This window comes from Moschus berezovskii, chromosome 5, assembly GCF_049115385.1.
Source record: "Moschus berezovskii isolate FMDL1 chromosome 5, NW_MosBer_1.0, whole genome shotgun sequence".
Taxonomy (NCBI): Eukaryota; Metazoa; Chordata; class Mammalia; order Artiodactyla; family Moschidae; genus Moschus; species Moschus berezovskii.
The window spans coordinates 110,000,647-110,027,789 of record NC_142464.1 but is presented as its reverse complement, the minus strand read 5'-3'; the positions used below and the strand labels follow the sequence as shown (position 1 = coordinate 110,027,789).

Below are 27,143 nucleotides of genomic sequence, written 5' to 3'. Positions count from 1 at the left end.
AAACTGATGTGACTGATCCTTTGTCAGTCACTGAAGGATGGCTTTTGTTCTGTTTTGATGTTATAGCCAAGGCTCCTTAAAGATGAAATTTTGTGAGGAAACATGACAGTGAATCAGCCAGGCAAGGCATTCTACCTGGAACACCTGGTCAAATCTTATACTGCAAGAGAACTGTAGAATCACCTTTGTCCCCAGTAGTCCCCATATGAAGGCTGTGTCATGACTTGTGGTCCACTCTGGAGTCTCATGGACAAATGGAAATCCAGTAGTCATGTGGGTAAATGCATGTGTGTAGATGTATTCATTTGTACCAGTGTACAAACCTGGAATCATTAGTCTCTGTGTGAATACCAACCAAATTTGACACTTGCCTCTTCAAATGAATGTTCAAAGCCATGACTTGAGAAGAATAAAGGCTGTCTGACCTGTCTTTACCAACATGGAACAGCAATTCTTGAATCAAAGCAGAAAAATATCTTACCTGGAACTACTTCAAAAAGAAACTTCCCTGGGCTCTCTTCATTGCAGGGATGTTCAAGCACTTTATTTCCAGGCAGGAAAATTGTACCCTGTGAACACAAATGTCCTAAATATCAACATCATCAGTGAACATCCAACGTATGTCTGTAACCCAGTATTTAGTGATATGCATCTGACTCATTTATATTCCCAGCTAATCAAAAATCACATAACAGAATCATATACATTCAACATTTAACAAATATTTGTTGAGCACCTCATAGATATAAAACACTGTGTGAGGTGCTGAGTACTTTTAATTTGTAAATTTATTTATTTTAATAGGAGGCTAATTACTTGACAATACTGTAGTGGTTTTTGCCATACATTCACATGAATCAGCCATGGGTGTACATGTGTCCCCATCCTGAACCTCCCTCCCCATCCCATCCCTCAGGGTTGTCCCAATGCACCAGCCCTGAGCTCCCTGTCTCATGCATCGAACCTGGACTGGCTATCTATTTCACATATGATAATACATATGTTTCAATGCTATTCTCTCAAATGATCCCACCCTCGCCTTATCCCACAGAGTCCAAAAGTCTGTTCTTTACCTCTGTGTCTCTTTTGCTGTCTCGCATATAGGGTCATCGTTACCATCTTTCTAAATTCCATATATATGCGTTAATATACTGTATTGGTGTTTTTCTTTCTAACTTCACTCTGTATAATAGGCTCCGGTTTCATCCACCTCATTAGGACTGATTCAAATGCATTCTTTTTAATAGCTAAGTAATATTCCATTGTGTATATGTACCACAGTGGAGATTCCTTAATATACTGGAAATAGAACTGCCATACGACCCAGCAATCCCACTGCTGGGCATACACACTGATGAAACCAGAATTGATAGAGACACATGTACCCCAATGTTCATTGCAGCACTGTACCCCAATTGTACATTGCAGACACATTTACCCCAGTGTTCATGGAAGCAACCTAGATGTCCAATGGAAGATAAATGAATAAGAGAGCTGTGGTGCTCTTTTAAGCATCAATTTAGTAAATATATTCTGTGTGCCAAAACCTTTTACTGAACATTCAACCAGCATAATATTATTTGTTAGAAAAATCTTATAAGGTAGGTATTATATATCCCCATTTTATAGCTGCAGAAACCAAGGCAGAGGCATTCAATAACATAGCCAATGCTCCCATAGCTTTCTCTTCATTATCTTCTCTCTTTTCTGTTAAATTTTCTTTTCTTTAGTGGATCATTTCCGTCAGTACTGAGATATATTTTAAAAATTACTTTTTGGACTCCACCTTCCCCTCCAGTTCTCATTTCACTTTTTTTCCCTTGCCTACAATGAATTGTCTATACTGAATCCATTTATTCATATGGATCCCCTGCAGCTTGGTAAATTTTCAATCCTCCACGAACTTGACTCCTCAGGAGCATTCAGCACTATTAACTACTCTTTCTTGATGTCTTTCTTTCCTTGTTGTCTTCGTTTCTCCAGGTTTTCCTTTTATTTTTCTGTTGACTTAGTCTCCTTTGCTGGTTATAACTGGACTTTAAATGTTAGAGTTTTCCAGAGATTTATGCAATGCTTCCTTCTCCTCTGACTTTATACACTCTTTCTCTAAGCTATCTCATCCATGCCTATGACTTGAATAACCAACTAGAATCCAAAGAATATCAAATTAATATTTCTATCAAGGACTATCTGACCTCTAGACTTTTGTATCCAAGAGCTTATTTGACATTTCCATTTGTATATTTAAAATGCATCAGCAACTAAACTTAGCAAAATTCAAATGCAGTTAATTCAGGTCCTGTTTATATATTCCCTAAAAGGTCCGTATAGACAAAGCTATGGCTTTTCCTGCAGTCATGTATGGATGTGAGAGCTGGACCATAAAGAAGGCTGAGCACTGAAGAACAGATGCTTTTGCACTGTGGTGCTGGAGAAGACTCTTGAGAGTCGCTTGGACTTCAAGGAGATTAAACCAGTCAATCCTAAAGGAAATCAACCCTGACTATTAGCTGGAAGGACTGGGAAAGACTGAAGGCTAAAGGAGAAAGGGGCGGCAGAGGATGACACATTTGAATGGCGTCATGGACTCAATGGTCATGTCTTTGAGCAAACTCTAGGAGACAGTGAAGGACAATGGAAACTGACATGCTGCAGCCCAGGGGTTGCAAAGAATGGGACGTGACTTAGTGACTGAACAACAACTTAGCACCACCTTCCAATCAGTTGGAGTCACTGTCTCTATGGTATGTCTCCCACCACCACGCCCTAGTCCAAGAGACTACATCTCTTATCTGGATGTGTCACATACCCCCTCACTGAGTTTCTCATATTACTCAAACATCTTTTAATTATTTTTTTTCCTTAACATGGTCAGAGTGATCTTTAGAAACATAAATTTGATCTTGCAACTTTCTTGCTTAAAAATGTCCAAAGGTTTTCCTTTGTCTTAAAATAAAGCTCTGGGTGGGCTTTCCAGCTGGTGCAGTGCTAAAGAACCTGCCAGTCAATACAGAAGACACAAGAGACATGGGTTGGAAAAGCCCCTGATGCTAGAAATAATGAAGACAAAAGGAGAAGGAGGCAGCAGAAGATGAGACGGTTAGATAGCATCACTGACCCAATGGACATGAATTTGAGCAAGTCCAGGAGAGAGTGGAGGACAGAGGAGCCTGCAGTGCTATAGTCCATGAGGTCACAAAGAGTTGGACAGGACTTAGTGGCTGAACAAAAACAACACAGCTCTGGGTGGCCTGGCTCCACCTACCCCTCCAAACTAATTTTTCCACACTTACACTTTCTATACTTTCTATAATCCAGCCAACTGCCCTTCTATAAATGGCACCATGTTCTCACTTACCTTAGGACTTAATTCTCTCTTTGTTGCTTTATACCCATCTTTCAGACTGACGACGACATATAAAATATACTTGCATAACTTCCTGAATGTTCCTTAGACTAATTTACCACTGTATGTAATAATGTTATTTGTAAAATTGATTAATGTCTGTCTTCATCATTAAACTATAAAAGAGCAAATATAATGTGCTTTTTAAATTTTTTATTTATTTACTTATTTTTATCCTACATTTATTTTTATCCTCAAGGTATGTGGGATCTTGGCTCCCCAACTAGGGATTGAACCCATACTCCCTACACTGGCATTGTGGAGTTTTAACCACTGGACCAGCATGGAAGTCCCAACGATGTATGTTTTGTACCTTAAGCTACCATCAAAGCCTAGCACTTCACATGGCAAAAGGTTAACGCTTGAAAAAAGGGTATTTTTGAGTCAATGAGTACTGTTAGTGCAATAAAACCAGTATTCAAAATAAAGCACACTGGGATTCAAAAGCCGATACTATGTCCACCATGTTATATTGTCCATTTTCCCAGCTTGAAGCAATATGTAGCTCAAATACTTTACACAACTTTCATTCTACGTTGTTTAGCACAGAAAATTATAGTCATCTTATTGGTCCCTCCATCTGGGCTTAGAGTGATAATGGATAGCACTGTCTAACTAATACCCAGGGAATTAGAGGTTAGAAGGGTCCCTCCCTGTCTGTACTTTACAAAGTGAGGTTATGAAGGCAGTGCCTTTGTTTTCCTCCTCCAGGAAGTAAACTGTCTTCGTTCACTTCACATCTAATGTTCTTTTGCCTATGGATTCCATTTTACTTTCTGATATGTTTTTTTCGCTTTTGCTGTCTCATATTTTATTTTATTAAAAATATTTTTTAAATTTATTTATTTTAATTCAGTTCAGTTCAGTTCAGTTCAGTCGCTCAGTCGTGTCCGACTCTCCGCGACCCCATGAACCACAGCATGCCAGGCCTCCCTGTCCATCACCAACTCCCGGAGTACACTCAAACTCATGTCCACAGAGTTGGTGATGCCATCCAGCCATCTCATTCTCCGTCGTCCCCTTCTCCTCCCGCCCCCAACCTTTCCCAGCATCAGAGTCTTTTCCAGTGAGTCAACTCGTCGCATGAGGTGGCCAAAGTATTGCAGTTTCAGCTTTAGCATCAGTCCCTCCAATGAACATCCAGGATTGATCTCCTTTAGAATTGACTGGTTGGATCTCCTTGCAGTATAAGGGACTCTCAAGAGTCTTCTCCAACACCACAGTTCAAAAGCATCAATTCTTCGGCGATCAGCCTTCTTCACAGTCCAACTCTCACATCCATACATGACTACGGGAAAAACCATTGCCTTGACTAGACGGACCTTGGTTGGCAAAGTAATGTCTCTGCTTTTTAATGTACTATCAAGGTTGGTCATAACTTTCCTTCCAAGGAGCAAGTGTCTTTTAATTTCATGGCTGCAATCAGCATCTGCAGTGATTTTGGAGCCCCCAAAAGTAAAGTCTAACACTGTTTCCACTGTTTCCCCTTCTATTTCCCATGAAGTGATGGGACCAGATGCCATGATCTTTGTTTTCTGAATGTTGAGCTTCAAGCCAACATTTTCACTCTCCTCTTTCACTTTCATCAAGAGACTTTTTAGTTCCTCTTCAATTTCTGCCATAAGGGTAGTGTCATCTGCATATCTGAGATTATTGATATTTCTCCCAGCAATCTTGATTCCAGCTTGTGCTTCTTCCAGTCCAGCGTTCCTCATGATGTACTCTGCATATAAGTTAAATAAGCAAGGTGACAATATACAACCTTGACGTACACCTTTTCCTATCTGGAACCAGTCTGTTGTTCCATGTACAGTTCTGACTGTTGCTTCCTGACCTGCATACAGGTTTCTCAAGAGGCAGGTCAGGTGGTCTGGGATTCCCATCTCTTTCAGAATGTTCCACAGTTTATTGTGATCCACACAGTCAAAGGCTTTGGCATATTCAATGAGGCAGAAATAGATGTTTTTCTGAAACTCTCTTGCTTTCTCCATGATCCGACAGATGTTGGCAATTTGATCTCTGGTGCCTCTGCCTTTTCTAAAACCTGCTTGAACATCTGGGAGTTCATGGTTCACATACTGCTGAAGCCTGGCTTGGAGAATTTTGAGCATGACTTTACTAGCGTGTGAGATGAGTGCAACTGTGCGGCAGTTTGAGCATTCTTTGGCATTGCCTTTCTTTGAGATTGGAATGAAGAGTGACCTCTTCCAGTCTTGTGGCCACTGCTGAGTTTTCCAAATCTGCTGGCATATTGAGTGCAGCACTTTCACAGCATCATCTTTCAAGACTTGAAATAGCTCAACTGGAATTCCATCACCTCCACTAGCTTTGTTAGTAGTGATGCTTTCTAAGGCCCACTTGACTTCACATTCCAAGATGTCTAGCTCTAGGTCAGTGATCACGTTATCGTGACTATCTTGGTCGTGAAGATCTTTTTTGTACAGTTCTTCTGTGTATTCCTGCCACCTCTTCCTAATATCTTCTGCTTCTGTTAGGTCCATACCATTTCTGTCCTTTATCGAGCCCATCTTTGCATGAAATGTTCCCTTGGAATCTCTAATTTTCTTGAAGAGATCTCTTGTTTTTCCTATTCTGTTGTTTTCCTCTATTTCTTTGCATTGATCGCTGAGGAAGGCTTTTTTATCTCTCCTTGCTATTCTTTGGAACTCTGCATTCAGATGCTTATATCTTTCCTTTTCTCCTTTGTTTTTCGCTTCTCTTCTTTTCACAGCTATTTGTAAGGCCTCCTCAGAGTCATTTTGCTTTTTTGCATTTCTTTTCCATGGGGATGTTCTTGGTCCCTGTCTCCTGTACAATGTCTCGAACCTCCGTCCAGAGTTCATCAGGCACTCTATCTATCAGATCTAGTCCCTTAAATCTATTTCTTACTTCCACAGTGTAATCATAAGTGATTTGATTGAGGTCATAGCTGAATGGACTAGTGGTTTTCCCTACTTTCTTCAATTTCGGTCTGAACTTGGCAATAAGGAGTTCATGATCTGAGCCACAGTCAGCTCCTGGTCTTGTTCTTGCTATCTATATAGAGCTTCTCCATCTTTGGCTGCAAAAATATAATCAATCTGATTTCGGTGTTGACCATCTGGTGATGTCCATGTGTAGGGTCTTCTCTTGTGTTGTTGGAAGAGGGTGTTTGCTATGACCAGTGCGTTCTCTTGACAAACTCTATTAGCCTTTGCCCTGCTTCATTCCGTGCTTCAAGGCCAAATTTGCCTGTTACTCCAGGGGCGGCAGCCGAGAGGAGCTACCCCATGCCCGAGGTCAGTGCCGGCAGCTGAGAGGAGCTACTCCACACTGAACATCAGGAGGGGCGGCCGTGAAGAGATACCCCACGTCCAAGGTAAGAGAAACCCAAATAAGATGTTAGGTATTGCAAGAGGGCATCAGAGGGCAGACACACTGAAATCATAATCACAGAAAACTAGTCAATCTGATCACACGGACCACAGCCTTGTCTAACTCAATGAAACTAAGCCATGCTGTGTAGGGCCACCCAAGACAGATGGGTCATGGTGGAGAGGTCTGACAGAATGTGGTCCACTGGAGAAGGGAATGGCAAACCACTTCAGTACTCTTGCCTTGAGAACCCCATGAACAGTATGAAAAGGCAAAATGATAGGATACTGAATGAGGAATTCCCCAGGTCGGTAGGTGCCCAGTATGCTACTGGAGATCAGTGGAGAAATAACTCCAGAAAGAATGAAGGGATGGAACCAAAGCAAAAACAATACCCAGTTGTGGATGTGACTGGTGATAGAAGCAAGGTCCGATGCTGTAAAGAGCAATATTGCATAGGAACCTGGAATGTTAGGTCCATGAATCAAGCAAATTGGAAGTGGTCAAACAGGAGATGGCAAGAGTGAACGTAGACATTCTAGTAATCAGTGAATTAAAATGGACTGGAATGGGAGAATTTAACTCAGATGACCATTATATCTACTACTGTGGGCAGGAATCCCTTAGAAGAAATGGAGTAGCCATCATGGTCAACAAAGGAGTCTGAAATGCAGTACTTGGATGCGATCTCAAAAATGGCAGAATGATCTCTGTTCATTTCCAAGGCAAACCATTCAATATTACAGTAATCCAAGCCTATGCCCCAACCAGTAACACTGAAGAAGCCGAAGTTGAATGGTTCTATGAAGACCTACAAGACCTTTTAGAAATAACACCGAAAAAAGATGTCCTTTTCATTATAGGGGACTGCAATGCAAAAGTAGGAAGTCAAGAAACACCTGGAGTAACAGGCAAATTTGGTTTTCTTTAGCCTTTCTAAAACTTTGTAAATGATTTCTTTATCACACACCCTTCTATTACACCTTTTGAAGCAGAGCTATCGACTTCTTGCTGGGTACTTTGAGAAATAAAATAACCAGGGTAAAAATATTCTTCTTTTTTTTTTTTAAGAAAGAGTATATTAACCTAAACCATGGTGTTCAATACACCTCATTGCAAATTTTGGATGATCAGAGAGAAGAGGCTCAAGAACAAAAAAGGGAATGTAATCTTTTTGACAGGAGTTCACTACATATGGCAATAATCAGCATATTCAGAATGGAATTATACTTAGTTTTCTCCCCTCTAGGGACTAACCCTTTTATAAGGAATCTTTAATTTTCAAAATGGGATAATATGTTATTTTTATATATATATATTTGACAGCTAAGAGTTGGCAAAAGAAACATAATTCAGAGCCACACTAGTCTTTTGCTTTCAGCTAAAATTGCTATTAGAAAAGCAGCTCATCTCTAGTTAGATCCACTGACAAGTGCTCACTCTGATCTTTGCAACTCCATGGACTGTAGCCCACCAGGCTCCTCTGTCCATGTGATTTTTCTAGGCAAGAAGACTAGAGTGGGTTGCCATTTCCTTTCCAAATATCAGATCACTGAGCCCAAACCACAAGATATTGGAGGTAAAGCTAGATGCTGTTGAAAATAAACATGGTATTTCTTATTCTCTGGGATTTGGACTGGAAAAATATATGCATGTACTGTATCTTTGTTAGTTTCATAAGTACTATAGCAAATTCTTTTTTTCCCCAGTATGAACAATGATCATGAGCATCACAAGAAACAAGGTGAAGCCTCAGCTTGACAATACATATGAATTTTTAATGTGATCAGACAGAGGTTTGAAAATGATATCAAGGGAGGGAGGCTCCAGAAGAAGGGGATATAAATATGAGTGTGACTGATTTGAGTTGATGTATGGTGAGACCATCACAACATTGTAAAGCAATTATCCTCCAAGTGAGAAAAAAAACAAAATGATATCAAGGTGAAATAAATATTACTCAACAATTTTTATTAGAGTATAATAGAGAAGGTTTGAGTAGAGTAAATTGGTATAATTTGCTTCTTTGTAGCAAGTAACTTCATTAATTCATTCAACAGTTATTAAATAATACATAGCATGTGCTAGGCCCTGTCTTAAGCACAGAGAAATGTAATGCTAGAAAGTCCTATAATGTCTTTATACTCCTGGATCTGAGAATCACTCAGGGAAGACAGAAAATTTAAAAAAGAAAACAACAGAAAAACAATTACAGACAAGCCCCTGTCATGAAAAGGAAATAGGATACTCAGTTCAGTTTAGTCGCTCAGTTGCGTCCAACTCTTTGCAACCCCATGGACTGCACCACACCAGGCTTCCCATACTGTATGCTTATAGAAGACATATATTGTATCCACAAGTGCTCCAACCATATCCCAATCTACTGATGGCAATGAAGTCAGTGGTTAAGTAAATCTATTCTGGAGTCAAGCTGCCTGGGTTCAGATACCCACACATCAGCCAAGTGACTTCAGGCAAGACACTTATCCTCTCTATTCCTCATGTTCTTCATCCTTAAAATGGGATAAAAATAGAACCTTCTTCATAATTGTGAACTAACATATGTGTGGTTTGTAGAAAAATGCCTGGTATACAGTATTTTTAGCTGCTTTTAATATTTTGTTAAGTCTTTCTTATATCCCAGAAGCCTCAAAGATATTTTGGGCCCATAGTTTGCTAATCCTCCAGTAACGAGATGATTCTAATAACGGTTCAAAATGCATCTACTAGTATCATCTAGTTGAATGAACAGGGAGGTGAACTAATTAGAAAATTTGAAGTTAGTTTTTACTATCATGTCTGTGAGACTAGATTAAAACTAACAAACCTCTAATTAGCAATGATAGAACAAACAGCACAGCAGAAAAGATATTGATAATGATGATTGCTAATGTTTCTTGACCATTTATTACTTTGTTCAGCAAATGTGTATGCTACTTATATCGTTAATTTGCCTAGTGACTCAGAGTCATAAGTGTGTCTCATTTCATACATGAGGCTAAAGCTCAGGAGGCACCAGGGGAAGAGGCTGGCAGAGTAGATTCCAAATACTTATTTGCATTAATTATTAACCCAATTTACGTTCTTAGCTCTAATCAATCACCTTTACTTAAAGCAGTTTGAAGAATTTTATCAATAATTATCAAGTTTCTCCTTTGCCTCTGAAATTAGTTACACTGCTTTCTAGAGTGTCGCCAGGGAGATAAGAGATGGAGAGATTTTCCATTCTACCAAAGTAATTCCAATGTGCAAACTGTTTGCGGAACACTGACTCAAACATTGCTATGAATTATCTAATAGAAAAAATGGCATAATATTAAAAAAGCTATACATTCAGTAGTATGTACTATTTTTTCTTAACTAACAAAACTCATCAAAGCAAGTAATACATGTAATGTTTCTAAACCATTACTTAAATTAACAATGATAAACACGATAGCATGAGGCTATTTTATGATTGTGGAATAAATGGAAAGAAATTCTCTATACCGAATTCTCACCTTGATGCTTTATATTCTAAACTGCAGATTCAGCACTTGAGAAGCACTGTCATTCTGGATTCACTTTAATTTTAGCACAGCATTTGGAAAACATTATTACATATGTTCAAATCCTAGAAGGCTACTAACTAAGTACATTAATTGTGATAGAAAAAAAACTGTGCAGTGTTTTGATGTGATTTATTTAAAAGTTTTTAAGGACTTCTCAAGAGGTCCAATTGTTAAAACTCTGCGCTCCCAATACAGGGGGCCTGGGTTCAATCTCTCGTCAGGAAACTAGATCCCAAATGCCACAACTAAAGATGCCGAGTGCCACAACTAAGACACAGTTAAATATAGATACACACGTGTGTGTGTGTGTGTGTGCGTTTGAAGGCATTAGAGTATGACATAAAATAACCTCTATAAATATTAGCTGCTAGTACTGTTGTCATAATGATTGTTGTCTGAATGCCCCAACTAAGACCCAGGGAAGGGAAATAAATAAACAAATATATGTAGTTTTTAAATAAAAGCTTTTAAATCTTTTTTTTTTTCCAGACACAATGATCCCTGCCCCATGTGAACTCCCCCTCTGGACATAACAGAGGAAGTTCATGAATTTCTTCCCTGATAGCGTCCTTCTAAATGAACATTCTCCCTGGAAACACCGCCATTATCAGTCAGGGTCCATTTAGGTCACTCGTATCTCTCCACATGGACTTCCCTGGTGGCTCAGCAGTAAAGAGTCTGCCTTCAATGTAGGAGATGCAGCAGATTCGGGTTCTATCCCTGGGTTGGGAAGATCCCCTGGAGGAGGGCATGGCAACCCACTCCTATATTCCTGCCTGGAGAATCCCATGGACAGAGGAGACCTGCGGGCTACATTCCATAGAGTTGGAAAGAGTGGGACATGACTGAAGCGACTGAGCATGCACGCATCTGCCTCCACATTTTTAATTCATTGGAAGTCAGAGAAATTCCTTGGCTACAGAGGGGAAAACAGATTGGAAATGTAGAAAAACGAAGACATTATTTTAAGCCTAAAATTCTACTTTACACTCTTAAAACTCATAGTCATTTTTCTCATACTTATTTAATAGATGAATCCCTTTGTGATAATCACAGGCATCTAGAATTTTCCCACAACATCTAACAACATTTCTTAAGGTGCCCCATGCCATTTTCAAAAGATTGTGCTGCTGCGATGTGCTCAGTCGTGTCTGACTCTTTGCAGTCCTATGAACTGTAGCCCACCAGGCTCCTCTGTCCACGGAATGTTCCAGGCAAGAATACTGGATTGGGTTGCCATTTTCTACTTTAGGGGATCAAACCAGTCTCTTGTGTCTCCTGCCTTGGCAGGTGAATTTTTTTACCAATACGCCAGCTGAGAAGCCCCTAGAAAGACTGCAATTGGAAGAAAAAAATCCAACTGTTGACACAAAATCTATCCCCCCAAAATTTCTACTCCAAATTCTTCCTGTCAGAGTGGACCTTCTTTTTTCATCTTGCATCTTTCCAGCTAACCATCCACTGAGACTTACTGTATACACAGCTGCATAGTTTAATCTTATAAAAACACTGTATGTGGAGGTACAATTACCATTGTCCATTTCATAGAAGGAAGGCCAAAGCATCAATAAGCTGAGGTGAGCAGCTGGTGAAGTGCAGAGATGCAATCTGACCTTCTATAAACCCAAACCCCACTCCCTTAACCAGTTTTCTCTCTATGATAGAAAGCTGTAGTGTGATTTACAAGGCCATTCACTTACTTGTTTATTCATCAAACAGATATTTATTTTGTACTATGTGTATGCCAAAATGCTTATAAAAATGGAAGGTTAATATGAGCTATCTTCAGATAGGCAGGTCATAGATAATTTTTATTTTACTAAGTTATTCTTACTATATGTTCAGTTCAGTTGAGTTCAGTCACTCAGTCGTATCTGACTCTTTGTGACCCCATGAATCATAGCACTCCAGGCCTCCCTGTCCACCACCAACTCCTGGAGTTCACTCAAACTCATGTCCATCGAGTTAGTGATGCTATCCAGCCATCTCATTCTCTGTCATCCCCTTCTCCTCCCACCCCCAATCCTTCCTAGCATCAGAGTCTTTTCCAGTGAGTCAACTCGTTGCATGAGGTGGCCAAAGTATTGCAGTTTCAGCTTTAACATCAGTCCTTCCAATGAACACTCACGACTGATCTCCTTTAGAATGGACTGGTTGGATCTCCTTGCAGTCCAAGGGACTCTCAAGAGTCTTCTCCAATACCACAGTTCAAAAGCATCAACTCTTCGGCGCTCAGCCTTCTTCACAGTCCAACTCTCACATCCATACATGACCACGGGAAAAACCATAGCCTTGACTAGATGGACCTTTGTTGGCAAAGTAATGTCTCTGCTTTTTAATATACTATCTAGGTTGGTCATAACTTTCCTTCCAAGGAGTAAGCGTCTTTTAATTTCATGGCTGCAATCAGCATCTGCAGTGATTTTGGAGCCCCCAAAAGTAAAGTCTAACACTGTTTCCACTGTTTCCCCTTCTATTTCCCATGAAGTGATGGGACCAGATGCCATGATCTTCGTTTTCTGAATGTTGAGCTTCAAGCCAACCTTTTCACTCTCCTCTTTCACTTTCATCAAGAGCCCACGTTCAGTTCAGTTCAGTTCAGTTCAGTCGCTCAGTCGTGTCCAACTCTCCGCGACCCCATGAATCACAGCATGCCAGGCCTCCCTGTCCATCACCAACTCCCGGAGTTCACTCAAACTCATGTCTACAGAGTCGGTGATGCCATCCAGCCATCTCATTCTCTGTCGTCCCCTTCTCCTGCCCCCAACGTTTCCCAGCATCAGAGTCTTTTCCAGTGAGTCAACTCGTCGAATGAGGTGGCTAAAGTATTGCAGTTTCAGCTTTAGCATCAGTCCTTCCAATGAACACCCAGGATTGAACATGTTAATGTGTACTAAAAAAAAAAAAATACAAATCTATATATTTTTAATTTTAATTTTTTAAAATTTATTTTAATTGGAGGCTAATTACTTTACATTATTGTATTGCTTTTTGCCATACACTGACATGAATCCGCCCCGGGTGTACATGTGTTCCCCATCTTGAACCCCCCCTCCCACCTCGCTCCCCAAATCATCCCCCTGATACATCCCAGTGCACTAGCCCCGAGCATCCTGTATCATGGCATTGAAACAAATATATTTTTAAAGCAAAAAAAGTGATAGTACAAGATAGGGTTGAATAGGAGCATTTTGGAGTCTCAAAGTTAGGCTTCTGCCTTGTAATAGAACTATGGAAGTAGTTCTTTTTACAAATCAAAATACAGTACCATACCCTGAATATTGGCCATCTGAAGATATCAGGTCCTAATTCCTGGCACCTGGGAATATTATCTTGTCAGGAAAAAGATCTTTGTAGATATGATTAAGTTAAGGATCTTAAGACAGAGAGTTGTCCTGAATTACATGTGTGGACTTTAAATTCAATCAGAAGTGTCTTTATAAGAACCAACAGAGAGAGATTCAGTGCACCCACATAGGAGAAGGTGATGAGAAAAGGGAGACAAAGATTGGAACCAAGAAATGCTTCCATGGTGGCTTAGGGGCAAAGAATCTACCTGCAATGCAGGAGACTGCCTGCAATGCAGAAGACTAGGTTCGATCCCTGGGTCAGGAAGATCCCCTGGAGAAGGAAATGACTACCCACTCCAGTATTCTTGCCTGGAAAATTCCATGGACAGAGGAGCCTGGTGGGCTATAGTCCATGGGCTAGCAAAGAGTCAGAAACGATTTAGCAACTAAACCACCACCACCAGCATCATAAGCTGGAGGAATTTAGTCCTAGAGCCTCTGAAGGGAGTTTGGCCTTGCCAACATCTTGAGTTTCGACTTCTGGACTCCAAAATTGTGGGAGAATAAACCTCAGTTGCTTTAAGCCACTAAGCCTGTGGTGATTTGTTATGTCAGTCAAAGGAAACGAATATGGATAAAGAAATTGAAACAAACTTTCTGAGGACCCCTGTGAATGTGCTAAGTTGCTTCAGTCCTGTCTGCTTCTTTGCGACCCTAGGGACTGTAGGCCACCAGGCTCCTCCATCCATGGGATTCTCTAGGCAAAAATACTGGAGTGGGTTGCCATGCCCTCCCCCTGGGGATACTTCCTGACCTGGGATTGAACCTGCGTCTCTTGTGTCTGCAGCACGGGCAGGCAGGTTCTTTACCACTAGGGCCACCTGGGAAGCCCAGTGGGGTGGAGCTTATAAACAGCTGACATTTTGAAAGGAGTCCTCTGCTAATTCTCAAGTGCTGGTAAGTGGTGCCTAAATTTTAATAAGCTCTGGTTTAGGTGGAGAATTCAGTGTGCAAGGCACTCAAATAGGTGGTGGCTAAAGAAAATCCTTCCATCCAGCCCTCAACTCTCAACAGGAGGAACCGATGACACTACTGTGGCTTCACATTCCTGGGCTCCCAGGGCAGAGTGTCTGTGGCAAGATTAAGACTTCCTATTCGGAAATGACCGAGTCCAACTGCTAACCTTCTCAGTTAGTTACTGGGACTTTGACCTTTTATTGCATGTCCAACAGTACACGCTATTTTACAACATTTATTATTTCTCAATTAGAAAAAGAAATGTAAGCTGCTCAAGGGGTGGTAAATGCCAGGGGTTTGAGGCAAAGCCTATAGCAGGAGAAGAAAAAGGAAAGAACTGATTTTAAAGTCTCTGTTTCACTGTGAAAGAGAAATATAAAGAGCAAAACAGACATAGCTATATAATGTCTATTATGGGAAAATCTGGAACCCTAAAGAGAAGGGTCCAATAAGCCATTATCAATGGATCAGAAAGTTGTTAATTATTAAAACTTCTGCTTAACCCTTTAACTAACCAACTCTTTGTATGTTTAAAAATAAAGTAGAAAAGACCTAGGTTTAACCTTGGAAGAAACTATATAATAGCTAAATCCATAATACCAAAATAAGTGTTGTATTAAGGGATGTGGAAAAAGTGTTCTTGCTAATATTTTGACAACACAGTGAAATTATTTTAGAGTTGGTATAATAACTTTCTGGGCTTCCCAGGTACTGCTAGTGGTAAAGAATTGCCTGATTATGCAGGAGACTTAAGCGATGTGGTTCAATCCCTGGGTCAGGAAGATCCCCTGGAGTAGGAAATGGCAACCCACTCCAGTACTCTTGCCTAGATAATTCCATGGACAGAGGAGCCTGGCAGGCTACAGTCCATGTGGTCACAAAGGGTCAGACATGACTGAGAACACATGCACACATTATAACTTTCCATATATTTGAATCTCAAAACTGAAAATTTTAACTGAGAGGAAAAAGTCATCAGCAGGAAAAAGTCAATGCAGGACTTAATCACACAGCTGCTTTTGACATTCTGAACTTTAGGAAAAAAATAAATCACCTTTGGCTTACTGCACACCTATTTTTCTTGGCATGCCTCTACTTCTTTGACCTACAATTAACCATGTTCTATGTAATCCTTGAAATATGGTTCTGAACTTGCAAGTACAGTGTGATATTTACTTCTGTAAAGGTAATACGCTTTTGCAAAATTAAAGAAGCTTAACAACATATTATGTTGCTAAGGAAAACATTACTCTCATCCACTGGTGGCAAAATGGTAACATTTATACAAAGGGCACATTGGTACTATTTATCACACCCACACGCACCAGAAATGGCTTATATGCATAGTCCTTTGCTTTCCAAACAGCATTACATGTAATAATTGGATTAGAAGTAAATCAAGTATCCATCAATGAAAAATTGACTAAATAAAAAATGAAATATCTGTGTGATGGTATATTATGTGGCCATAAAATATAAAATAAGCCTTATCTATTAAAGAATACATACGAGAATACATATATTAGTAGTTCTCTATGGGATATATGGAGAAGGCAATGGCAAGCCATTCCAGTACTCTTGCCTAGAAAATCCCATGGATGGAGCAGCCTGGTAGGCTGCAGTCCGTGGGGTCGCTAAGGGTCGGACACGACTGAGTGACTTCACTTTCACTTTTCACTTTCACACATTGGAGAAGGAAATGGCAACCCACTCCAGTGTTCTTGCCTGGAGAATCCCAGGGACGGGGGAGCCTGGTGGGCTTCCGTCTATGGGGTCACACAGAGTCGGACACGACTGAAGTGACTTAGCAGCAGCAGCATGGGTTATATTATCAAGATAAAGGGTAACTTGATTTAGAAATAAGCATTCATTTATTTTAAAAAGATTTATTCAGATTTAGAAATTTGAGATTTTTAAATTACTGCAAAAAAATTCAGTCACATCTAATGATTTATTAACAGAATGCAATGGTGGTGTATTGGGCTTTCCTGGTGGTTCAGATAGTAAAGAATCTACCTGCAATGTGGGAAACCTGTGTTTGATCCCTAGGTTGGGAAAATCCCCTGGAGGAGGGCATGGCAACACACGCCAGTATTCTCTAAACAGAAATCCTGCCGATGTGCCATAATAAGTTGTCTATTAGTTAAAAAAAAAAAAACAACACTTTATGGCATGACACAGTACCACAAATTACAGTAGGGATATTTTGCAAGAATTTATTCAAACTTGAGAATTCTAAGTAACTGTATCTTTTGAATGCAGCACTTAAAAATGAATAAATATTTTAAATAAGGAAGAAATAATAACAAAAATATCAATTTGTATTTGCCCTTATTCACATAAAAAATCATGGGGGTATATATATGTATATATGTATGTATACACACACACACACACAATGGAGAACTACTCAGCCATAGAAAAGAGTAAAATTTTGCCATTACAGCAAGAGTGTGTTTGTGGAGGAGAAAATAAGAAATACACAGGATGTAAGACTTTTCAATGTCAACATTTAATAGTTTTGATTGTGAAATTATTTGAATGTTTTTATCTCCTCAGAAATTAAATTTATAATGAAAATAACATGCAGAGAAAAAAGTTTCACAAAAATACTAACACCTTCTATGGCTAAATTTTAAATATTCCTTATGCATTATTTTCCAGAATTTTCTACACTGCAAGAATATTACAATTTTTTGGATATAAAAATAAACATTTTTACGTTTGAGTTAATTCACTCGTTGTTAAAGATGAAGTTGATGGCTTCTATATGTGTCATTCTAGATGAGCTAGGACAACTTGGAATTTAGAAACTTCAGGAAGTATGAGCCTAGGTGTAATTTTCTAAAAAAATGTGTTTCATATCCAAGTTTCTTTGATGATGTATGTGAATATTTTTTATTTTCTTTTTATTTAATTCTGTCCTTCCTTGGCAAACAACTACTCTTCTTGTTGAGTAAAATAATCTCAGGGGAAAATGTCTCTGACTAAAGTTTTGGACTCAATAGTCTAATATTTTTTATCTCAGAAGTTCCATTGATTTAATAGTTGTTCTCACACAATATTACACTATTTGTTTGTTCCTGGCTCCTACCCCATGCTACTCAAATGGCATTGATTTGTTTCTCTATCTTAAAAATACTGACTTGCTTTCTATAATTAAGAGGCAAAGTGCTTCAATTCTAAGTATTCATTTTCACCATGCCTCTGTCACATTGACTAGAGACAATGTAGTCATCCAATTAAAATCTAGTTTAATTTGCAGCAGCTAAAATTAATATAACAGTCTTTTCACTTCTAAAGCACATTAAGGAGAAACTGTTGAAGTTGTTTTCTTGATAAGTGTTTTAAGAGGCATCAATTTTCCTACACAAAGAAAGCATTGTAACAAAATACAAGTAGGTAGAATGGCCAGATATCAAGATAATGATACTCTCATAACACAACATGAATTGTTATTACATTTCTTTCATCAGAGGATGCTCTGCATGCCGAAAATATAGCAACATATGGAGCAGGTATGGCTCGAGGAGATGGTGATGGACAGGGAAGCCTTTCGTGCTGCAGTCCATGGGGTCACAAAGAGTCGGACACAACTGAGCAACAGAACGGCTGATGGAGTAGATGAAGTCCCTGTTCTCAAGACACTTACATTTTAATGAAGGAAGAAATGCATAAATTCACCTATACATAAATAATTTTGAATCACAAGGGAATTATGGATGATGTGAAGTACTGTGCAGTTAATTAAAAAAGGATGTTCTATGTGAAAGTGCCTGTATGTGACTACTTTGGAAAGACTGTTCAGAGAAGACTTTTCTGACCAGATGACATTGTAGCTGAGATCTGAATCCTAAGAAATGGCCATCCAAGTGAAGATGAAGAAGAGAACAGCAATGTCTGAAAGGAATGCAGGGGTGATCAGGTTCTACTTTACAAGCTAAGGTTGAGTGTTCGGATTTTTATTGTAAGTGCAGTGAGATGCCACTGAAGGATTTTGAATGTAGTATCCAAAATCACTGCAGATGGTGACTGCAGCCATGAAATTAAAAGACACTTGCTCCTTGAAATAAAAGCTATGACCATCCTAGACAGCATATTAAAAAGCAGAGACATTATTTTCCCAACAAAGTCCATCTAGTCAAGGCTATGGTTTTTCCAGTAGTCGTGTATGGATGTAAGAGTTGGACTATAAAGAAAGCTGAGCACTGAAAAATTGATGCTTTTTTAACTGTGGTGTTGGAGAAGACTCTTGAGAGTCCCTTGGCCTACAAGGAGATCCAACCAGTCCATCCTAAGGGAGATCAGTCCTGAATATTCATTGGAAGGACTGATGCTGAAGCTGAAACTCTGATACTTTGGCCACCTGATGTGAAGAATTGACTCATTGGAAAAGACCGTGATGCTGGGAAAGATGGAAGACAGGAGGAAAATGGGGTGACAGAGGATGAGATGGTTGGATGGCATCACTGACTCAATGGACATGAGTTTGCGCAAGCTCTGGGAGTTGGTGAGGGACAGGGAAGCCTGGTGTGCTGCAGTCCATGTGGTTGCAAAGAGTCAGATATGACTGAGCGACTGAACTGAACTGAAATGATCATCTGCTTTAGGGTTTCCCTCATGGCTCAGTGGTAAAGAATCTGCCTGCCAATGGAGAAGTTACAGGTTCAATCCCCGGGTCAGGAAGCTTCCACTGGGGAATGAAATGGCAACCCACTCTCCTGTATTCTTGCCGGGGAATGGGTTACAGTCCATGGGATTACAAATGAGACATGACTTAGCAACTGAGCAACAACATCTGATTTGTATTTTCAAAAAGAACACACTGGCTATTGGCTAGAAAAAGGATCACAGAGGGATAAGAATGAAGCAGACGCCCATACTATCAAGATAGTGAAGACCAGTATCCATTAAGAAGTAAACTGATGGCATTTAGATTATGTCTTAGAGGCAAACAGCAGTTGGTAATGTGTTGGGTGTGGGGCTTAAGGGAAGAGAAGAAACAACCACTAGAGCACTGGATGGTTTTACATGGAGAAGATAGAAGAGGGGAGAAACAGGATTTGGGGAGAAATCAAGAGTTCAGCTTAGGCTGTATTCAGTTTGAAATGCCCATTATACATACAGGAAAATGAGAAGTAGGAAGTTGGTTATACAAGGCTTAATTTCCAGAAAGAGATATAGCTAGAGAAAATTATTATAAATATTTGTATTTGTTTCCTTACTAGGAAAATGGATCTAAAAAGGAGCTTTCTATAGAGGTTTGTTTAGGTTTAAATAAAATTATGCATATGAAGAGTTTAGCATAGTACCTGATATATGGTTCAGTTCAGTTCAGTCGCTCAGTCGTGTCCAACTCTTTGCAACCCCTTGCACGCCAGGCTTCCCTGTCCATCACCAACTCCCAGAGTTCACCCAAACTCACCTCCATCGAGTCGGTGATACCATCCAGCCATCTCATTCTCTGTCATCCCCTTCTCCTGCTGCCCCCAATCCCTCCCAGCATCAGAGTCTTTTCCAGTGAGTTAACACTTCGCATGAGGTGGCCAAAGTATTGGAGTTTCAGCTTCAGCATCAGTCCTTCCAGTGAATACCCAGGACTGATCTCCTTTAGGATGGACTGGTTGGATCTCCTTGCAGTCCAAGGGACTCTCAAGAGTCTCCTCCAACACCACAGTTCAAAAGCATCAATTCTTCACCGATCAGCTTTCTTCACAGTCCAACTCTCACATCTAGCAACAGTAAATAGACTCCATTATTAAGATATCTTTTCATCTAAGTCTAATTGCGTGATTCATTGGGTACAAAAGAGAGTTTTAGCTCAATAAATGTTTTCTATTTACATGTATAGTATAATAGATAAAATACATATTGGAAAGTGCTCATACATATACACAGATAATGTTACTCAAAATAACATATATTGAAGAATAAATGAGGCCTGAGAATGATACTGCTTAGTACATCTGTGAGTTTTCAGGTTCATTTTCCCAGGAGCTTTAATTTGGCAAATTAGGAAATGAAAACGAGCAAGCCTCTGACCTGGAATTAGTCTCAGTCCTAAACAATAATTTCTCAGCTCACTTGGACCATTATGCCAACTATTAACCACAAGCAGGTGGGGATTAGGGGGAAAAAAAGATTATTTCCTTTTTTTCCTAAAAATAATTATAAAATTAACAATTAATTTAGGCATAAATCAGATAGGCAAAACTCAGGGTGCAACAGTCATGCTGGTCTCCTTTTCATTCTAGGTTGAGTTAATCAATTTTCATTCTTGTACCAGAGGTACTGCTGACCTAGTTTCTGGATAAGGCAAAAAACAGTCCAACTTTACTAAGGATCTTTAGATTTTCTTTCTTTTTTTAAAGTAAATACAGCTTGTGTCCTTTATATATGTTCAAAGTGTAGAAACTATTTTTCAACTATATCTATTTTTAGTACAAAATAAAAATCTGTAGGGGATCACTGTTTGTGATTACCTATATGTTCATCCGGTACTTTCCGAGGGTCTAAAATCTGAATTTAAATCCAGCTATATTTTATGATTATTATAACCACTGATGTATTAAGAACCTTATTGGAAATATTTTTCTAGACAGAGTGAAAATAAAACTTAAAGAGATTACAGTTACCTCCTAGATAATCAAAATAAAATACTAATTCAGGAAGCATACAGAAGGATTCCAAATGTCTCTTGTAAGGAAAATTTAAAAAGTCCAAAAAAATCATTTGTATTTCTGCATTTTCCTTAACCATACATTCTGGTAAAAATATTTCCTTTTATGGATGTACAGCAATGGTATGAAGCAAGAAATTTGAATTTTAAAAAAATAAACAAAAAAAGATACTCCTAATATCTCAACTTTTAAAAATTAATGATTGTTAATTACAGAAAAATACTGAATTAAAAGTAGACTCTATACTAGAGTTCTTCACTATAACAGGTGAATTTTAGTAAGCAAGGTGAAATTTTACATTAGCATTTATTGTTAACTACTAAATTTCACAATATATTCAAATATTTCTATTTAATAGTCAGGAAAATACATTTTGTTAAATTGTCTTTAAAATATACCTAGTGATTCAGCACATATAGAATTTGACAAGTTTGGAATCTATCAGGGAAATAATTTTTTTAATAGAAATCTGAGAGGTAATCTGCCCTATAAACTGAACTGATTTTATATCTACATATCATATAATCTTAGAGTTGGAAAGTTATTCAGCTCATTCTCCTAAAAAATACCGTGATTCTGTCTTCATCCATTTTCCATGAACACTCCAGTGAAAAAGCACTTACTATCCCTTGAGGAAGTTCTTTCCATAATGGTAGCCTCTGGTCCTTCCCAAGATTTGCTTCATAGCCAACTACAATCTGACACTCGAGAATCTCTGCTGCTGCCAAATATTTGATAATGTCCTCTGATCCTGGACGTCTTTAATGACTTATGTCCACACTAAGTCTTGTATTTTGTTCATTCATTCAGAAAAATTCATGTCAAAGCACCGCATCATCCACACAAACTGCTTTGTATCCCAGCTTGCTTGTCATTACCTGTTTGAGCATGGTGCCCTGAACCCAGTGCTCCAAATGAATGACCACTGACTAGGAGCTAAGAGCACACTTTCTGGAGTCAGACTGCTTTGCTTACATGCAAGCTCTGTGCCTTGTTAGAAAAATCTAGGGCAAGTTCCTGACCCTATCTGTACCTCTTTTCTATCTATAAAACCAGCAGTTGACTTACAGAACTGTTAGCAGCCTACTACAATGCCATCACATGGTAAGTAGACAAAAAAATGCTCATTTTTTTTAAACACGGGACTATAAACTAATAACCTTCTATACCTAGACAATGCAATTCATTCAAAAGTGTTTAAAATTTTGCTAATACTTGATGTGTTCTGATGGCATTATTGTTGCTTCCAGAGAATATATGATCACTTTTCATTTGAACTTCTTTGTACACACAACTATTAATTTTACATGCATTAGAGTAATGATTTATCCTAAATGTGTATATATATAACTGAAACTGTTAGTCACTCAATCATGTCTGGCTCTTTGGGACCCCAGGGAGTGTAGCCCGCCAGCTTCCTCTGTCCATGGGATTCTCCAGGCAAGAATACTGGAGTGGGCTTCTCTGGTGGCTCAGACAGTAAAAATCTGCCTGCAATGCAGGAGACGTGGGTTCAATCCCTGGGTTGGGAAGATCCCCTGGAAAAGGGAATGGCAACCCACTCCAGCATTCTTGCCTGGGAAATCCCATGGACAGAGGAGACTGGCAGGTGAGAGTCCATTGGAATGCAAAGAGTTAGACATGACTGAGCAGCTAAGCATGCATGAGTGGTATACAGGTGGTCCCTGACTCACTATAGCTGAGGATGTAGTAGTCATACTATCATCTCAAGATTGATTGGGAGGATTTAATAAAGCAACAAGAAACTGCTCAAAAATTGTTAGCTGCAATTGTGTGCATGCTCAGTTGCTTTGGTGGTGTCCAATTCTATGACTCTATGCACCATATCCTGCCAGGCTCCTCTGTCTATGGGATTCTCCAGGCAAGAATACTGGAGTGGGTGTTCATGCCATTCTCCAGGGGATCTTCCTGACCCGGGGGTCAAAACCACATCTCTAATGTCACCTGCATTTGTCAGTGAGTTCTTACCCACTAGTGCCAATGGGGAAGCCCACAGTTGAATACTACTCAGCAATAAAAAGGAAGGAGCTACTGAAAACACAGAACAGCATGGTTGAATTCCAAGTGCATTATATTTAATGAATGAAACAAGGATCAATGGCTATATGCCATAGATTTCATTTATATTTAGAATAGATAAAACTATAGGAACAGAAAAATATATCATTTGTTACCAGGGGCTGAGGGTAAGGGAGGGAAAAATTATGAAGGGGCATGAGAGAATTTTTGTGTTGTGACATAACAAATCATTGTCACTGATGCTCTAGGGAGTTGGAGGGATTCACAGTGCTGCCAGCCAGTCAACCAAAAACAGTACGTTATCCTGTCAACTACAAATTGACACTTGCCTCTACAAGGACTAAATCATGTGCTGCTGCAGCTGCTGATTTTCCACAGTGCACTGAGAGGAGTACAGGGTAGAAAGCAAAAATGAGCTACTCTGTGCTCTGAAAAAAACTGGCAGAACCGGTCTTCAGAGGGTTGGATATTTCAGGAGTCAATTTTATGAGTCAAATTCTTATCTCCCTTCATATCTAGAAAAGCATTAATCATAGAAAAAGCAAGAGAATTCCAGAAGAACATGTACTCTGCTTCACCGACTACATTAAAGCCTTTGACCGTGTGGATCACAACAAACTGTGGAAAATTCTCCAAGACATGGGAATACCAGACCACCTTACCTGCCTCCTGAGAAATCTGAATGAAAGTCAAGAAGTGACAGATAGAACCAAACATGGAACAGACTGGTTCAAAACTGGGAAAGGAGTACGTCAATGCTGTACATTGTCACCCTGCTTATTTAACTGATATGCAGAGTACATCATGCAAAATTCTGGACTGGATGAAGCACAAAAAGGAATCAAGATTTCAGGGAGAAATATCAGTAATCTCACATATCCAGATGATACCACCCTTATGGTGGAAAGCCAAGAGGAACTAAAGAATCTCTTGATGAAGATAAAAGAGGAGAGTGAAAAAGCTGGCTTAAAACTCAACACTCAATAAATGAAGATCAAAGAATCCAGTCCCATCACTTCATGGCAAGTAGATGGGGAAACAATGGAAACAGTGAAAGACAGCCTTTTCTTGGGCTCCAAAAATCACTGCAGATGATGACTGTAGCCATAAAATTAAAAGCTTCCTCCTTGGAAGAAAAGCTATGACCAACCAAGACAGCATATTAAAAAGCAGAGACATTACTTTCCCAACAAAGGTCTCCCTAGTCAAAGCTATGGTTTTTCCAGTAGTCATGTATGAATGTGAGAGCTGGACCATAAAAAAAGCTGAGCACCAAAAAATTGATGGTCTTGAACTGTGGTGCTGGAGAAGACACTTGAGAGTCCTTTGGCCTGCAAGGAGATCAAGCCAGTCAATCTTAAAGGAAATCAGTCCTGAATATTCAATGGAAGGACTGAAGCTGAAGCTCCAATACTTTGGCCACCTGATGTGAAGAACTGACTCATTGGAAAAGACCCTGATGCTGGTAAAGATTGAGGGCAGGAGGAGAAGGGGTCAACAGAGGATGAAACGGTTGGATGGCATCACCGACTCGATAGATATGAGTTTGTGCAGGCTTCAGAAATTGGTGATGGACAGGAAGTCTGGTATGCTGCAGTCCATGGGGTTGCAAAGAGTCGGACATGACAGAGTGAACTGAACTGAACTGAAAATCCTACACGGTGAAGACTACTCCTCATGACTAGCACAAATTTGTAAGAAATATGTGCTTGATTCCAGGTACTCCCCCTTCACCAAAATCACACATACACTCACTTTCTCCCCCACTAACTTTTTGCAGCAGTTTCTCATGAGTTATCTGAAGTGTTGTCTCCCAGGCTATCGTCCTCATTTTTTCCCCCAAATAAAACTTAACTCAAAACTCTCACTTAGTGCATTTTTTTTTAAGTAGACAGTCTTTATCCTGGTGTTCAGGCCCACCTAAAATCCCACCCCACTGACCCTGAACTCCTCATCCTGTGGCATCCTCTCTACATACTACTCCAGGCAGACTGATTGATCCCATGCCCCATGCAATAATTCTGTAAAGTTCTCCTAGCAAGAATGCCCAATCCCTCTTTTACTGTTTATCCGCATGTTAGTAACATGCTCAAAAACAGGAGTTAATGGCATGATGCATTTTTTGCAAGCCTTTCCACAATATCACACTCCAAGCAGAGAAAATTATAGTGTCTTTGAGATGGTAAGTACTCAAAAATATTTGTAGAATGAGTAAATGAGTAAATAAATAAGTAAGCATGTGAATGATTTCTCTATATAGCAAAGACTCTAGGTGACCAGGCAACTTTCATTTGAATTAGTCAGATAGAATAAGCCATGAGAGGATCTGTTTGGTTACCAATGACCTGATTGTCTCAGTCATTATCTTGGTGGGATCTTTATTCGTTTTATTCATTTTGTCCCCTCATCCTGTCAATGTGAAGATTTCTCCTTTTCCCCCACATGTGACCTTTCCTTTCATATGGGTCCCTGTGATTCTCTTACTGGCAGTTTCTGACCCACATTTTGCTCCACTCACAACCCAACTGGTCTTACGCAGAGCAAAGGTCTTCTTCATCATCACACTTAGTACATCTTAACAGTTTTCAGATCCAGACTGTAGCCTTCAATGGTCACCTATATGAGGTTAATATTTGACTTATGCTTATTCACAGGCTGTTAATGAAGCTGGGTGGGTGGGGGACTGAAGGTACTTGAACTTCAATACACAAGTACACAGACCAAAGGCACATCAAAGTAAGCATCATCTACATTTTTCTGAAAGAGATGGGAATCCCAGACCACCTGACCTGCCTCTTGAGAAACCTGTATGCAGGTCAGGAAGCAACAGTTAGAAATGGACATGGAACAACAGACTGGTTCCAAATTGGAAAGAAGTATGTCAAGGCTGTATATTGTCACCCTGCTTATTTAACTTCTATGCAGAGTACATCATGAGGAACACTGGGCTGGAAGAAGCAAGCATAAGCTAGAATCAAGATTGCTGGGAGAAATATCAATAACCTCAGATATGCAGATGACACCACCCTTATGGCAGAAAGTGAAGAGGAACTAAAAAGCCTCTTGATGAAAGTGAAAGAGGAGAGTGAAAAAGCTGACTTGAAGCTCAACACTCAGAAAACAAAGATCATGGCATCTGGTCCTATCACTTCATGGGAAATAGATGGGGAAACAGTGGAAACAATGGCTGACTTTATTTTTTTGGGCTCCAAAATCACTGTGGATGCTGATTGCAGCCATGAAATTAAAAGATGCTTACTCCTTGGAAGGAAAGTTATGACCAACCTAGACAGCATATTGAAAAGCAGAGACCTTACTTTGCCAACCAAGGTCCGTCTAGTCAAGGCTATGGTTTTTCCTGTGGTCATGTATGGATGTGAGAGTTGGACTGTGAAGAAAGCTGATCGCCAAAGAACTGATGCTTTTGAACTGTGGTGTTGGAGAAGACTCTTGAGAGTCCCTTGGACTGCAAGGAGATCCAACTAGTCCATTCTGAAGGAGATCAATCCTGGGTGTTCATTGGAAGGACTGATGCTAAAGCTGAAACTCCAATACTTTGGCCACCTCATGCGACGAGTTGACTCACTGGAAAAGAGTCTGATGCTGGGAGGGATTGGGGGAAGGAGGAGAAGGGGACGACCGAGAATGAGATGGCTAGATGGCATCACCGACTCGATGGACATGAGTCTGAGTGAACTCTGGGAGTTGGTGATGGACAGGGAGGCCTGGCGTGCTGTGATTCATGGGGTCACAAAGAGTCGGACACGACTGAGTGACTGAACTGACTGACTGACATTTTCACAAT

At 39.7% G+C, this 27,143-nt stretch overlaps 1 protein-coding gene across 1 annotated transcript in view; it reads right to left on the bottom strand.

The window, feature by feature from the left end:
• Nucleotides 1–27,143, bottom strand: part of ARHGAP24 (Rho GTPase activating protein 24) — a 571,970-nt gene that overhangs the window by 317,163 nt on the left and 227,664 nt on the right. The window contains exon 3 of the mRNA XM_055434021.2: nt 482–569. Within this exon, the coding sequence (XP_055289996.1) occupies nt 482–569 (88 nt within the window). The remainder of the gene's footprint in view (nt 1–481; nt 570–27,143) is intronic.